Here is a 17,408-nt window from a genome sequence, read left to right as displayed (position 1 = left end):
AGTGCCACCAAGGCACCCAATATGACACCACGCCGGATCTCCTGAAGGATTTTATCCATATTAAAAATATTATAGGAAAAGATGGCAAAGATTTACGAACCCAACTGACCGGGAGGAATACCTGAGCCTAGCCCGGGAAGTACGAAATCGATTGCTGGAAAGGAAGATTTAAAAATGGGAGGAAACGTGCCGTAAAATCATAGAAAACCAGTCAGATCGGGAATTTTGGTGGATTCTCGCAGAAAACGAGTCAGATCGCGAATTTCGGCGGATTATGTATCTAAAACAATAAGCATTCAATTATAAATTTCAGTATAATACCGTAGCGAAGCACGGGTATCTTGCTAGTCTCGTATATAATTTACGGTGTGTGGCTACTTAATTCATGCAGCGGCAAAGAAATTTGTACCTTGCAGTGAGCGTGTAAAATCATTAGAATGTGATTCTGAAACTCAGTGTCCTTAGTGATGTGAGCGTTCTTTCCAAATTACGGGACTTGGGCGGCAGTGACTCTAAATGCCTCAAATGTCCTTCGTTAGCCTTCTATTACGTGATGAAGTGTGTAGACGCTACAATGGAAGAAACGTTGAAAGGAGAAGATGCGTTGTGGAGTGATGGATGGAGATGATATACGAACTTCCAGTGTTTCTAAATTTGTGCTGCTCAGAGGATCATCTACTATTATATTTGCCCAAAATTATATTCCATTTCATTAAGTGCAGATTTATTTTTCGGGCGAAGGAAATATCAAGCTAGGTCATCTTCTAAAGCAGCAAGAAAAGTATTGAAAGTTTCTTCCAGTTAGAGGTAAGCATTTTTAATTTTTGTGCCCTGAATTACATGTTTTACCATTTATTTCTGTATTTTTTTTTTTTTTGCTATTTGCTTTACGTCGCACCGACACAGATAGGTCTTATGGCGACGATGGAAAAGGAAAGGCCTAGGAATGGGAAGGAAGCGGCCGTGACCTTAATTAAGGTACAGCCCCAGCATTTTCCTGGTGTGAAAATGGGAAACCACGGAAAACCATCTTCAGGGGTGCCGACAGTGGGGTTCGAACCCACTATCTCCCGGATGCACCGTACGGCCAACTCGCCCGGTATTTATTTCTGTAAACAGTACTTAGTGCGTTATATAGCACTCCTAATAATATTTGCATTAATGTGTATTTAAATTATGTACAGAAGCTCCAGCTGTTTAATATTACGGTATGCAATAATACATGCGCGTTCAAGGCCAAGTAACACTAGCTCCACCTTGCGGCGGGAACGTTGAACTACATGAGTTCCACCACTTAATACATCATTCGTCCTGGTCGCACTAACGCGCTGAAGGTTTTTGGCGACGGAATGATGGGAAGTGGCTAGGATTGGGCAGGTAGCGGCCGTGGCCTTAATTAAGGTACAGCCCCCAACATTTGTCGGGCGTAAAAATGGGGAAACCATGGAAAAACATTTTCAGGGCTGCCGACGGTGGGATTCGAACCCACTACCTCACGAATGCAAGCTGACACTTATGTGACCCAAACTACATAGTCACTTGCTCCATGGCTCATTTTGTGTTTAGGCCGGGGTTTTAATGGCATGTGCCCTTCCTGACACAACGTTATTTCTTTCAGGTCGAATTCCATTAGGTTTACGGGGGTTCGAAGCTCAGCCGCCTGGTTGGAAGACTGCGCTGTTCACGCTCCCCAGTCTAATTTTTAGTGTTTTTCATCATTCCAGATTTGAAATAATTCAGCGTTGCTTAGAAATGAGAAATACCGAACGGAGAGGCCTACGCTACGGCTGTGCGTTCGAGTCCCACCGTCGGCTGTCCTGAGAATGGTTTTCTGTAGTTTCCCGCTTTCACTTCCAGGCAAATACCGGTACAGTTCCTATTCATAGGCCACAGCCGATTCCTCCTATCTTCTTACCCAATGTAATTCATCGTCATTCATTTCATTTTCATTAGCACCTCAATTGAGGTTGGTGACAGGTGGGGCATCCGGCCGCAAAACATGCTATATACATTATTTTCACCTCATCCCCGATGCCGTATCAAGAAACGGGACTAGGGTGTAGACATCCAGCTTAGAATTGAAATCTGCCCCAAAGTGTTGTGGTATGCTCTTCTTCTTCTTCTTCATCTGTTTACCCTCCAGGGTTGGTTTTTCTCTCGGACTCAGCGAGGGATCCCACCCCTACCGCCTCAAGGGCAGTGTCCTGGAGCATGAGACATTGGGTCGGGGTATACAACAGGGGAGGAGGACCAGTACCCCGCCCAGGCGGCCTCACCTGCTGTGCTGAACAGGGGATGGGAAGATTGGAAGGGATAGACAAGGAAGAGGGAAGGAAGCGGCCGTGGCCATAAGTTAGGTACCATCCCGGCATTTGCCTGGAGGAGAAGTGGGAAACCACGGAAAACTATATCCAGGATGGCTAAGGTGGGAATCGAATCCACCTCTACTCAGTTGACCTCCCGAGGCTGAGTGGACCCCGTTCCAGCCCTCGTACCACTTATTCAAATTTCGTGGCAGAGTCGGGAATCGAAACCCGGCCTCCGGGGTGGCAGCTAATCATGCTAACCACTACTCCACAGAGGCGGACGTTGTAGTATGTAACGATAATTATTTAAGCTTGAGGGATCCTTGAAGTATTGTATTAAAGTTTCAAATATTAATACTAAGACATACCAGTGAAGTATTTATACTGTATTTGGGTTAAAACGTACGGTATGAATATTTCAGACCTATCGACCCTATCCTGGTCAGAAGTGGATTTAATTTTCATCCAGGACGTATCTATACGAGGCTAGAATCTGTTATCCCTTTATTGAGGATTGGTTAGGACTGATTGTCATTTTTATAATTTGTTTTATTCCTGCGCCGTACCGACACAGATAGGTCTTAAGGCGACGATAGAGATTTTTTTTTATTTTTTATTTTTTTGCTATTTGCTTTACGTCGCACCGACACAGATAGGTCTTATGGCGACGATGGGATGGGAAAGGCCTAGAAATGGAAAGGAAGCGGCCGTGGCCTTAATTAAGGTACAGCCCCAGCATTTGCCTGGTGTGAAAATGGGAAACCACGGAAAACCATCTTCAGGGCTGCCGACAGTGGGGTTCGAACCCACTATCTCCCGATTACTGAATACTGGCCGCACTTAAGCGACTGCAGCTATAGAGCTCGCTCGGTGCGGTAGAGTAGGAAAGGGCTAGGAGTGGGAAGCGACCGCGGACTTAATTAAATACAGCCCCAGCATTTACCTGTCGTAAAAGTGGGAAACCACGGAGAACCATCTCTAGGGCTGCCGACAGTGGTGAATCTGCTCTCTCGCGAATGCAAGGTTAGGACTCTATTGTTTGTGGAATATCGTTGCTGTTGTATTGTCCGACTTCATGGCTAAATCGTTCGCGTGCTGGCCTCTCGCCCAAGAAGTCCCGGGTTCGATTCCTTGACGGGTCGCGTATTTTAACCTTCATTGGTTAATTCCGATGGCTCGGGGGCTGGGTATGTGTGCCGTCTTCACCATTAGAATTCATCATAGGTAGCTCCCCATTCTCGTAGACTCGCAGGTTGCCTATACGGCGTCAACTGGAAAGACCTGAACCAGGCCTCACGCCATTATTATTATTATTATTATTATTATTATTATTATTATTATTATTATTATTATTATTATTATTATTATTATATTGCAACGAACTGTCATCGGATGTCTGTTTCCATGGTTTAATGTTTAGCATCCTGCCCGTTGGTCCAAAGGGTCCCGGGTTCGATTCTCGGCCGGGTCTGGGATTCTAACTTTCATTGGTTAACTCGTATAGCTCGAGGCTGGGTCTGTGTGCTGTCTTCATCATTAGATGGCTTCCTAGGTAGGGTCCCATCATCACAAATATGCAGTTTCCTATGGGCGTCAGTTCGAAAGACTTCGCCAGGCCTATTATTATTATTATTATCGGATAATATGACGTGCGTCGTACTAAGACTGGCTTTCTTTGGATTAAATTGGGTTAAACAAATGCACATATGGTGAATAATAACCAAGTGTCTTATCAATTATTGGAGTTAGGTTCTCCGCATTTGGAAGTGGACGTCTGACATGGAGGAACGGATCTGGCTTTTACATAATTTCTTTCTAGGAAACAGCTGTTCACAGAGTTACTTAGTATCAAACGCAATGAAGATTTTGACAGCTAATCTGTTTAAGCGCGGAAACCGTTTTCTAGAAAAGTTTTGGTGGAAATTGGGAAGGTTTTACATTCGGTCAGCTGAGAGGGACTGCTATGAGGAAGGCAATGACGTAGCCGCAGAGGCAGAGGGCCACGTTGCCCAATATCAGCCAGTTGTGCAGGTTTCATTCGGATGGTTGAGAAACGTGTAAGAGGATCCGAAACAGTTAAAAGTGAAGGGATGGTAAAGGGTAACAAGAGAACCGAGATGAGTGGGTTACTGTCATACAAGTGACTGAGGAAGATTGTATTGTTCCTATTCCGATCTGCTTTTGTGCCGTTATGCGTCGGTTTCTTTCAGCCAGGCCTTAAAATTCCCTCTTGTTCTCTGCCATCCTCTCCACTTCGCTTAAGGTCTTCCTTCTTTCACCCGCCACTCCAGTGACGTAGTCCTCCCATTATCCTTGGCCACCCTCTTGTCCTCGTCCTTTTGGCTCTGGCTCTCCAGACTTGCCTCACCTTCCTATCGTTATTCATTCTTGCCAAGTGTCCTACCCAAGTGAGTCATCTTGTTTCTATAACGTCAGTAACGGATGTCCGTTCTCTAGCCGGGCTCAGAAGCTCGGCCTTCTGAGCCCAACTTGGCAGGTTTGATCCTGGCTCAGTCCGGTGGAATTTGAAGGTGCTCAAATACGTCAGTCTCGTGTCGGTAGATTTACTGGCACGTAAAAGAACTTCTGCGGGAAAAATTTCCGGCATCTCGGCATCTCCCAAAACCATCAAAAATGTAGTTAGTGAAAGGTAAAACCAATAACATTATTATTAACTTGTCTCTAATAGTTACGTTGCGAACGAAGTCACTTACACTGCTTTTCATCTGCATTGTCCAGCTCTCTGCTCCATAACACTCCACAACATACCCACGCATTAAGAGTTTCCACAACGTCACAATAATGCAAGTACAGCGTCGAACGCCTCATTTCCCCTCTAGGTCTCGCCCCTTGACTGGTTTTAAAACACTCAGAATACCGAACTCGATAGCTGCAGTCGCTTAAGTGCGGCCCGTATCCAGTAATCGGGAGATAGTGGGTTTGAACCCCACTGTCGGCAGCCCTGAAGATGGTTTTCCGTGGTACCTTAATTAAGGCCACGGCCGCTTCCTTCCCATTCCCAGGCCCTTCCTATCCCATCGTCGCCATAAGACATATCTGTGTCGGTGCGATGTAAAGCAAAAAAAAAAAACAACACCTCAGAATTGTTTTCGTGCTGTGGAAAGCCTACTACGTCCGTACATACGAGGAAACCGCAGCAAGACAGAAAACACTTCGGCCGGGCGCATTTTGAGAAGCAGTTGGCCGCAGAGCAGAGGAGAGCAGAGCAGGAAGGTACTGGGCTTACGAAATTGCGAAGTGCATCTGTGCGCACATTGCCACGCAGTGGCTCGTCGGTTTTCAGAAAGAAAGAGCATGTTTTCTCCAGACTCTGCGATGCTGGGGCATCCAGTGTATAGGTGCTCCTTTTCTTATTTTTCAAGCATTCGTGATTTTTTCTCATTTTGATAGTCATCTCCACAATTTTCCTTGTGCTGATGCCGACGCGGTTGTTCACCTTAAGACAATCCCGATAAACATCGCCAGTTCACAAGACTGAACAATATTTTCATGTTAGCGATGTTCGGCGTTCACATGAACTAAGCAAGAAAAGTCTAAATTCATTATTATTTTTTAAATTTGTTTTACGTTGCACCGACACAGATAGGTCTTAGGGCTACGACGGCATAGGAAAGGGCTAGGAGTGGAAAGGAAGCGACCGTGGCCTTAATTAAGGTACAGCCACAGCATTTGGCTGGTGTGAAAGTGCGAAACCACGGAAAACCATCTTCAGGATTGCCGAAAGTGGGGTTCGAACCCACTATCTCCCGAATGCAAACTCATAGCAAGACGATCCTGACCGCATGGCCAACTTGCTCGGTAAATTCATTAATACCTATCTGTGTTATCATAGCCGGTGCGATAAAACGGTAGAAGACATAAATAATAGGAAATTGTATTCTGTTAAACTTTTGTTACGTAGTATTCATTAATAGAATCAGAGAGAGGGACAAGGAGAAAACATTTATTTACAAATGTACTGCTAGAATTTTATCTAGTCGCCACAAGACACTGTATATTAAAATCAGTTAACATTGACAATCTGTTTTGAATGCTTTTTCGTTTATATTTGACAAGACATGATAAATTATTTTCCGTTCTTATTTCTTCACATAAATGTGATGGTGGATGACGGCCACGGAGTCGGTGATGATGCTCTCCATAATCAACATTAGATCTTGACGTGAAATACCCAATGTTGCGAGAACTTGGACCAAGCATTGTTACATAGATATTTGCGAATTAAATGTTAGGCCTTCCCCTGAATGAAATGGGGTGTGACTTTTAGTGCCGGGAGTGTCCGAGGACAAGTTCGCAGGTCTAAGGCTAAGCCTATACTACAGAGGGGTGACTAGATGCGAAATATTAAGTACCAAGGTAGTGTGAAGAATTTCGAGGTTTAGAAAATCTTAGTCACCCCATACCAAGTTGAATGGGAATTAACAGAGGGCGAACACTCTTTATGCCCTAAATTACATGTTTTCCAGTAGGGATTTAAAGAAAGTCTTTAGACTTTCCTAAAATTTACATTTAAACAGGGACTTTAGGACTTTACATTAATAAAAGAAGTTTGAAACCTTCCTCTCAAGTTATCCGCCTGGAGCTATCACATGTTAAGAGATGTCTGCCATTACCTTGAGTTGTTGGGCCTTCCTACAACGGCAGGGCTGACCCTGCCTCCTAAATACGCCGTACACACAGAGCGATGAAGATGAAAATACGGCCCTAAAGCGCCCAGCTTTTATAGCAACTCAAACGGGAAAGTTCCAGAACTCTTTTGAGCTAGGCAGAAAGCCTGTACACCTCCCAATTTAAATTGGCTAGCGAAATATACACAACCATTCCTGATTGGTTAATAACTTAAGGAAGACGGAAGCCATAGGGGTGCTGACAACTATAATATATGAAAAAACAATCTACAAAACAAGGCTTACAAACATAGAAAATTCCCTTAGAAGGTAATTGTCCGTAATCCCTCCACAGGGGCACATAGGCCGATAGTAGAGACATGTAGAGGTTAAAGGTCCAAGTATCTTGTGATACATAGTTTAGGATTCACAGCACAGATGACCTTCTAGAAGGCGCGCAGGTCAACGGGGCGGAGAAGGTGTATCTCCGGTATAATAATAATAATAATAATAATAATAATAATAATAATAATAATAATAATAATAATAATAATAATTTTACGGGGATACCCGTGGAGCAGAAAGAGATTAAAGAAGGTGTCGGGGTGAATATGTCTATCTACAATATCAAAATTAATTTAAAACTTGAACTGAAGGTTATATTTTTTCAGAAAACGACAACTTAACAATTTTCACTTGGTGAACATAAAAACATATCAGGTACAATGCCAATCTTGAAACCAGATTAGGAAAAATCCAAGAATCAGAACCTCAACAATTTTGGGGTTCAAGCCCCTAGTTTTACAATTTTTAAAATAGAAGAGGTATTACTTAGTTAAGGGCAGAAATCCCCTAATTCAAGAGCACTTGCTCCATAAATCACAATCTCAAGCCTCCCAGAGGCATTCATTAATCTTACAAAATTTTTGAAAAAGAGTATCTTATAGCCTCTTCAAGGCAATATCGGATAATTACAATCACTGGCCCCTCAAGGCACAACTTACAAATTGAAAGATAATGTAATACAGGGGTATGTAGTACCCAACCTACAGGGCCTTTGTGAAAGGAACAGGTTAAGAAAACGGCCCGAAACACAAACTGAATGGAGGCGAACACTGCGCTCCAAATAATGAAACCTGAAAAAAACTAAGGGGCTCTAGGCCGATGAAACAGGGGCTATTCCCAAACTACTGAGGTGACTCGTATAGAAATTACTTCAACACATTACAGAAGGAGAAACTGTTACAAAACGTTGCCATCTCAAACCAAGATGAAGGGGAGCTCGAGAGGGTACATCACTCTCTATCCCCGATTTACAGTTAAAGATTTTATGAAATTTTTACATTAGCCGGAAGAAGATTTACCTTTTAGAAAGTTTGTTACATAACTAAAGATTCGGACCTTTCCCTCGGATTAAACTGCGGAGGTAGCAAGAAAGAATGAAGTCATGTGGCCATTACCTTATAGATGTTCTGCTGCCGACGAAAGAGGCCGCCCGCCTCCTCCTTAACACACACACTCAGATAGACGACGATCAGTTGGCCAAGAAACGTGAAAAGCCGCAGTTTATAAACCCTCAGGGAAGGTTCGAGATCATTCAAGACTAAACTAGCCACACTCTCTCAATTTTATTGGTTGCGTTCAAAAGTAACACTCAAAATCGAACAAGAATCCTGTGATAGGTTGAAAATTAATTACAGAAATTTTTCATTGGCCAGACTCAAAACTGGCGGATAGGAAAAGGAAATATTGCCAACCCAAAAATAAATGAACATCAATCAGTTACAAAAACCTAGAAATACAAAACTTATTTAAATTATAAGTTCTTTCACTTTGCACCAGGGTGCTTGATCATAGTTTTTTGATAGTGTCATCTGTAGAACAATGTCCAAACTTCTTGATGAATGGCAAACAAAACAAGGAGAAATTCACTCAGTTTAGGAAACTGCACAATAACAACATTACTCAATATTTTAGTGGTGACATCTTCTGATTAAAGTTCCAAGTTGGTGTAGTTTCAGTTTCACTGTTTGACCAATAGAGGAATTCATTTATACGCTGATTTTGAATGCGCGGCGTTGAGGTGTACCTCCCGGTACAATAATAATAATAATAATGATAATAATAATAATAATAATAATAATAATAATAATAATAATAATAATAATTTCTCTTAATCCGTTTAACCTCAAGGGTTGGTTTTCCCTCAGACTCAGCGAGGGATCCCACCTCTGCCGCCTCAAGGGCAGTGTCCTGAAGCGCGAGACTTTGGGTCTGGGGATATAACTGGGGATGAGGACCAGTGCCTCGCCCAAGCGGCCACACCTGCTATGCTGGACAGGGGCTTGTGGGGAATGGGAAGATGGGAAGGAAGCGGCCGTGGCCTTAAGTTAGGTACCATCACTGCATTTGCCTGGAGGAGAAGTGGGAAACCACGAAAAACCACTTCGAGGACGGTTGAGGTGGGAATCGAACCCTTCTCTACTCAGTTGACCTCCCGAGGCTGAGTGGATCCAGTTCCAGCCCTCGTACCACTTTTCAAATTTCGTGGCAGAGCCGGGAATTGAACCCGCACCTCCAGGGGTGGCAGCTAATCGCAGCTATCTACACAGAGCCCACTTTTACGGTCAGATGACCTTCCCGTCGCCATTTTGATCCTCCCACCAGAGGAGGCACATATGGCCTAACCTAGTTTTATTGCCAGGTGCCCTTCCCGACGTTATCTCGGAGGGGCCTAACTACACAGGGCCCAGTTTTACGGTCAGATGCCCCTCCCGTTGCCATTTTGGAGGGGTCTAACTACACGGTCGCTATCTGTGATTTTAAAAGTGGTCAGCTCAAGGCTTTGCATTTCCATCCGACAGACTAGTTAGTTGTGCACCTGTGTCATCGAGTGGACTGCTAGTTGTTTTACGTCGCACCGACACAGATAGGTCTTATGGCAACTATGGGACAGGGAAGGGCTAGGAGTGGGAAGGAAGCGGCCGTGGCCTTAATTAAGGTACAGCCCCAGCATTTGCCTGGTGTGAAAATGGGAAACCACGGAAAACCATTTTCAGGGCTGCCGACAGTGGGGTTCGAACCTACTATCTCCCGAATACTGGATACTGGCCGCACTTAAGCGACTGCAGCTATCGAGCTCGGTTCGAGTGGACTGTTCATGGCTGTACGTCTCCATCTGACGGACAAATAACGTGACGTCATAGTCATATCCTTGCGTAAGAGAGCAAGCCTAACCACACAGACGTCATTTTGAAGAGGCCTATCCTCACAGACACTATTTTGGTGGGGTCTTGCCCAGTTTTACTCTTCTCAAGGCTTTACGTTTCCATCCGACAGGGTCTTTTAGCAAATTATAACAAACGAGGTTACAACTCTCAATCGTGTAACAACACGTATTTGATGTTCGGAGTACTGACTTTGAGAAGGAACTATTTTCTTCATAAATATCCGGCTCCATGGCTAAATGGTTAGCGTGCTGGCCTTTGGTCACAGGGGTCCCGGGGTTGATTCCCGGCAGGGTCGGGAATTTTAACCATCATTGGTTAATTTCGTTGGCACGTGGGCTGGGTGTATGGGTCGTCTTCATAACCATTTCATCCTCATCACGACGCACAGCTCACCTACAGGCGTCAAATCAAAGGACTTGCATCTGGCAAGCCGAACATGTCCTCTGACACTCCCGGCTCTAAAAGACATACGCCATTTCTTTCTTTTATTTTCATGAAGAAAGTTTCGGAAGTAATTTTTGGTTTCATTATAATTTTTTCTTAACTGATAATTACAGCATATTATAATGGCATAAAACAGGCGTCCCAGCGAACAAAATGTGAAGTGGACAGCAATGATGGCGCGTATATTCCTACAGCAACAGTATTTGCAAATCGCACACTTCGTACAATTTTTTAACTCATTTTTTTAAAAACATTATCGATATTTATGGAATGGAAATGCAATTCGTCACTGCTAATGTCTATTCGCTTTCTTTTGAATGCTCATTTGTCTTGATCGGTTACTTGTGAGCGCCGCAAAAGGGATCTATACTACTGAAATCCCTATATATAAAATAACTTGTCCTGACTGACTGACTGACTGACTGACTGACTGACTGACTGACTGACTGACTGACTGACTGACTGACTGACTGACTGACTGACTGACTCATCATCGCCGAGCCAAAACTACTGGACGTAAAGAAATGAAATTTTGGAGATATATTCATATTAAAATGTAGGTGCCCGCTAAGAGAGGATTTTTGGATATTCCTTCGCTAAGGGGGGTGAAAGGGGGGTGAAATTTTAAAATGAGTGTTTCTATATCTCAAAACTTTAAAAGTTTACAGATGTAAAAATTGGTATTTAGAATCTTCTCTAAAAATAAGGAAACCTGTATTTTTTTGTTTTCAGAAAATCCCAATAGGAGGGGTAAAAAAGGGTGAAAAAAGGGTTGAATGCCTTTAATCAGGATACCGATACTTATATTTCAGAAAATGAAGATATTGCAGACCTGAAAATTGGTACTTTTGATCTCTTTCAAAAATAAAGAAACACGTATTTTGTTTTGTTTTTTGGAAAATCGAATTCATGGGAGGGTGAAAAGGGAGGTGAATTTTTAAAATGAGTGCCTCTATATCTCAAAACTTTTAAAGTTTACAGATATAAAAATTGGTATTTAGAATCTTCATTAAAAATAAAGATATACGTATTTTTTGTTTTCGGAAAATCCCAATAGGAGGGGTGAAAAGGGGTGAAAAAGGGGTTGAATGCCTTTAATGAGGATACTTATATCTCAGAAACTGAAGACATTACAGACCTGAAAATTAGTGTTTGGGATCCCTTTTAAAAATAAAGAAACACGTACTTCTATTTTTGGAAAATCCAATTAATGGGGGGGTGACAAGGGGGTGAATTTATTAAATGAGTGTATCTATATCTCAAAACTTTTAAAGTTTGTAGATGTAAAAATTGGTATTTAAAATCTCCTTTAAAAATAAAGAAACACGTATTTTTTTGTTTTCGGAAAATCCCAATAGGAAGGGTAGAAAAGGGTGAAAATGGGTTAAATGCCTTTAATGAGGCTACTTATATTTCAGAACCTGAAGATATTACAGACCTGAAAATTGGTATTTGGGATCTACTTTAAAAATAAAGAAACAGGTATTTTTCGTTTTTGGAAAATCCAAATAATGGGGGGTGAAAAGAGGGGTGAACTTTTAAAATGAGTGTGTCTACATCTTAAAACTTTAAAAGTTTACAGATGTAATCATTGGTATTTAGAATCTCCTTTAAAAATAAAGGAACACGTATTCTTTTGTTTTCTGTAAATCCCAATAGGAGGGGTGTAAGGATGAATAATGGGTTGAATGCCTTTAATGAGGATACATATATCTCAGAAACTGAAGGTATTACAGAACTGAAAATTTGTATATGGGATCTCCTTTAAAAATATAGAAACACGTATATTTTTGTTTTTGGAAAATCCAATTAAGGGCGGTTAAACAGGAGTGACAAATTGGGGTGAATTTTTTAAAATACTGTATCTACAGAATATCTGAGAAACGTAAAATGTTAGAGACGTAAAAAGTGGGTATTTGGGATCTCCTGTAAATGTAAAGAAACATGGGTGATTCGTTTTTGGAAACTCCACTTAAGGGGAACTAAAAAGGGGTGAAATTTTAAAATCAGAATTTCTACAGTATATCTCAAAAAAACTTATGTTACAGAAGTGAAAAATGATATTTTTTATCTCAATTAAAAATAAATTAACGTGTAGTTTTCGGAAATACCACTTCCGCGGAGTGGGGGGTAAAAGTGTGACTGGAAATGGTGTTGAATTCTTTTAATTAGGCTACTGATATCTCAAAAATGAAGATGTTACAGACGTGAAATTTGATATTTGGAATCTGCTTTAAAACTAAAGAAACACATATTCTCGGAAAATCCAAGAACGGAGGGGGGGGGGGGGGGTGGTGGTGAAAGAATTGAAAAATTAATTGACTTAATTGTATGAGAATACATCTAATAAAAACTAAAGTTGTTACAGACGTGAAAATTGGTATTTGGATCTCCTTTAAAACAAAGAAAAACGCGGTTTGGGGGGAGAAAGAATCTTGGGGGGTGGGAGTGAAAAGGAGTTGAATTCCGTTCATGGGGACACATAAATCATAAACTGAAGAAGTTACAGTCGTGATAATTAATATTTAGAAGATCCTTTACTATTAAAGAAACAGGTATTTTTTTGCCGGAAAATTCACTTGGGGGGGGGGGAGTGTGAAAGGAAGTGAAAAATAGTGAATTATTTTTATGGGGATATTTATATCTCAAAACTGAAGGTAATTGACGTGAACATTGGTGTTTGGAATCTCCTTTAAACATAAAGAAACACGCCTTCTTTTATTTTATTTTTTTTTGGGGGGGGGGATAAACTTAACGGCGGTGGGGGTGTAAATGGAGGTGAGACCAATTGATTTTACTGTACATAATGTACTTATAAGGAGTCTCCATTGCTCAGGCGGCAGCGCGCCGGCCTCTCACAACTGGGTTCCATGGTTCAAATCCCGGTCGCCGCTATATGGGGGCTTTATTCATTCCATTCCTAACCCTGTCGAATGACTGGAAACAGGCTGTAGACTTTCGATGTACTTATTCTGATCATAAACCGATCATTTTTAATCTTTCCTGGGTTCATTTTCAACTGCCATCTTTTCCTTCGGAGGACGTTCTTAGATTACAGTATTCTCCTGGCATATACATAAAAATTTAAACACATTTAAATAAACGATAGGAATGAGATTGACCGTCAAAGTGTTCACCTCTATAATATGGTCAATAATGCACGGAAGTATGTCATTCGTATCGCCAGAAATCCCGCACACTTGCCTACGCGCGACAATGGTGCTGGTCACATTGTTAATAATGACAATGGCAACAGATGTAATTTACCGCCTAGTAGCGGTCTTGCATCTTGCTGTGCGGTCCAGAACATCTATAATAATAATAATAATAATAATAATAATAATAATAATAATAATAATAATAATAATAATAATAATAATAATAATAATAATTTTGGACCGACGTCAAATGTGCGGACCGCGCTGGAAACGGGTCCTGGAAGGGTAATGACTAAGAATGCAGTCCGACCGCGGGTTCAATACCGCCAAGGCACCCAAGACGACACCACGCCGGATCTCCTGAAGGATTTGATCCATATTAAAAATGCTTATTAGGAAAAGATGGCAAAGATTTATGGACCCAACTGACCGGGTGGAATACCTGGACCTAGCCCGGGAAGTGCGAAATCGATTGCTGGAAAGAAAGCTTGAAAAATGGGAGGAAACTTGCCGTAATCTATTATAATACGAGTCAGATCGCGAATTTCGGTGGATTATATATTTAAAACAATAAGCATTTAATTATAATTGTCAGTACCGGTATAATACCGAAGCGAAGCACGGGTATCTTGCTAGTAATATATATGATTCATATTGCAGTACCGTACCGATACACTACAAAATCTTAAGCATACATTAAAATACAGAACAAAAACAGTGTGACCATGGTGAATAGTTTTATGGCGAGTGGTATGTTCAGATTACAATCTAAAATCCAACTTCCGAGGTTTCTAAGAAGATAGGTTCAAGAGATCTGTTGGTTTTACAATTATGACTCTGTGAATGTTCAAAAGAGCCAACACAATGAGTCGATTATCACTTGTTTATTGTCAGCTTCTGTTAATTTCCATTTGTAAAATTTCCATTGGGGCCCCCATTCTAATCCCCAGTAACCCCGCTTGGCTACGCCCCTGTAGCGAAAAAAATACTAACCAATACCGGCACGTGTACTTCCAGCGCAAGAGTCTCCAAATACTTGGAAAATGTAATCATTGAAAAACGTTCACGTCTTAGTGCGCAAAGACTTGATGATCTCTTTTAATACACACAAACGGTAATTTGTCCATGCATTAAATATTCGGATTGAATGGATATCAGGAGATCACAAACTAATGGAGCAAGTGGCAAAATTACACGTCTAAAATATGTGCTTAGGTTTACAATTATTTGTCTTTGGTCTTGTGGGGAGGCGTTCTCAAATCATTGAATCTTTGGACAGGAGTGCAGGAGCTTGTCTGTCCTATTGTTTTCGTACGACTAGTTTGCCTGCTCTCCAGGAAAGCATGGGGAAGTCAAAAGTGAAATGTGCTCATTTCCGGTTGCTTTAACACTTCAGGAGGTCCTCAGTTACAATTGCAAATTACTTTTTCAATAAAGAATCAGCAAAATTACAATTACTTTACAGAAATCTAGTGTACAGAATATCACTTGAGTGTGCATAATACAAAGTTTTCAAGGAAAATGTATTACTTCATTTTGTGTGTGTGTTGTTTGGCATGAAGTCATTAAGTGGCTATCATCACTAGATGAGACCAAACATGATAACTTGGGACTTTCAAAATGATCGTTTTCCATCATATTTTATTTTTAGTTAGTAACTTTTAGTGTTTCAAATCGTTTGCCACGGGGATCACGGGTGCAAACTGTGTACACATGTGGATTTGGCCCTGTTTTACGGCCGGATGCCTTCCTGAAGCCAACCCTATATGTAGGGATGTAATCACTATTGCGTGTTTCTGTGGTGGTTGGTAGTGTAGCGTGTTGTCTGAATATGAAGAGGAAAGTGTTGGAACAAACACAAACATCCAGTCCCCGAGCCAGAAGAATTAATCAGAGGCGATTAAAATTCCCGACCCGGCCGGGAATCGAGCCCGGGACCCTCTGAACCGATGGACCCAATGCTGACCATTCAGCCAATGAGTAGGACGAACGAGCGTACACCTTTGCATTTACTGAAAAGACACCCTAGAGGGTATGTAATTTAAATTTTAAGAACATCGTTGGAATATCTTGGAAAGTACTGGAGACGTAAGAAAGTACCTCATCGTGAACTCGTGAAGTTACTGTTCTACTGTTGTAGAACTGAAAACTATCTTCATCACTTGTTTCCCTTTACCCTTCCGTGCGATGTATAGGTCTAATATCAATTACTAGAAGGTAACGATTACAATTTTATTTCAACAAGTAAATTAAAAGTAAAATTTACATTTTGTAAAATGTAACGTCCGGGCGAGTTGGCCCTGCGGTTAGGGGCGCGCAGCTGTGAGCTTGCATCGGGGAGATAGTGAGTTTGAACCTAACGATCGGCAGTCCTAAAAGTGGTTTTCCGTGGTTTTCCATTTTTCACGTCAGGAAAATGCTGCGGCTGTACTTCACTTAAAGCCACGGTCGCCTCCTTTCCGTTCCTAGGCATTTCCTATCCCATCGTCACCGTAAGACCTATCTGTGTAAAAAAAAATGTAACGATTACGTTTAAAAATGACTAAGAATGTAACCGTTACAAGTAAAAATTACTAAGAATGTAATCGTTACAAGTTAAAATTACTAAGAATGTAATCGTACAAGTAAAAATCACTAAGAATGTAATCGTTACAAGTTAAAATTACTAAGAATGTAATCGTACAAGTAAAGATCACTAAGAATGTAATCGTACAAGTAAAAATCACTAAGAATGTAATCGTTACAAGTTAAAATTACTAAGAATGTAATCGTTACAAGTAATTCGATTAATTTTACTCAGTTTCTACCTAACTCTGTGCTGCACCCACCATTGTTGATTCGGCCTAAAATTGTCTGTCTGTCCAGCGAGTTACCCTAGGATTTCTTACTACTTCTTCTTCCACATTACAATTTGTTTTTAAGGCACTTTAACACTTCATTTCCTAGAGAATGTCTGGATGATACGAAGGTATTTGAAACCACAGCCCTTTTCTTCCCGCTCCTAACCCCCATCACTACAAGTTCACACACATTACTTGAATTTTGTTCGGAATAATAATTTCCGGACACAATGCTTATGGTAAAGTTTTCTTCTATAAAGAGAATATTGTGCTTTGTGTTCCAGTTGCTCGTGACATGGTGTTCGTGGTGCTGAGTCATGGCAAGCACCAGACTATTCAAGCTCAGCAGCTGAGAGATGATCTTCAGAACCAGGCTCGGGAAATGAATGAGGTTGGTATTATAATGGCTATGATCTTCAGAACCAGGCTCAGGAAATGAATGAGGTTGGTATTATAATGGCTATATCGTAAAATCTGCCCTATACAGTATGTGTCAAAACAAAGAGTACTGACATTACAAACTCTATAGGACCGTTGTAAGACGTCAGGTTGCACATGCTGCACCTACGCAGTTAGATACATGTAGCCGTCGTCATCCTACGTATTATAATGATGTGCCTTGATGTTCAGACGCAAAAATTATTTATTCTCTCTCGAAATTTCGTAACCGAGAGAGAATAAATAATTTCAGCACGCAGTGGTGGGAAGTAAAGCAAAGTCATCTCCGTACAGACCATGAAGGCCCTTGGAGTGGTGGAGGGTAAAGGCTTCCACTATCCGTAACCTCGGCACTTGATGGGGT

At 41.4% G+C, this 17,408-nt stretch overlaps 1 protein-coding gene across 3 annotated transcripts in view; it reads left to right on the top strand.

Annotated features, from left to right (window-relative positions):
• The window catches only part of LOC136863367 (beta-1,3-glucosyltransferase), a 589,711-nt gene that overhangs the window by 487,980 nt on the left and 84,323 nt on the right, over nt 1-17,408 (top strand). For all 3 annotated transcript variants that reach the window (XM_067139767.2, XM_067139768.2, XM_067139766.2), the window contains one exon: nt 16,891-16,997. In XM_067139767.2, coding sequence (XP_066995868.1) covers nt 16,891-16,997 — 107 coding nt within the window. The remainder of the gene's footprint in view (nt 1-16,890; nt 16,998-17,408) is intronic.

The sequence above is a fragment of the Anabrus simplex genome, chromosome 2 (genome assembly GCF_040414725.1).
Source record: "Anabrus simplex isolate iqAnaSimp1 chromosome 2, ASM4041472v1, whole genome shotgun sequence".
Taxonomy (NCBI): domain Eukaryota; kingdom Metazoa; phylum Arthropoda; class Insecta; order Orthoptera; family Tettigoniidae; genus Anabrus; species Anabrus simplex.
Note: the sequence above shows the minus strand (reverse complement) of the source record. Positions and strands in the feature narration are given on the sequence as shown.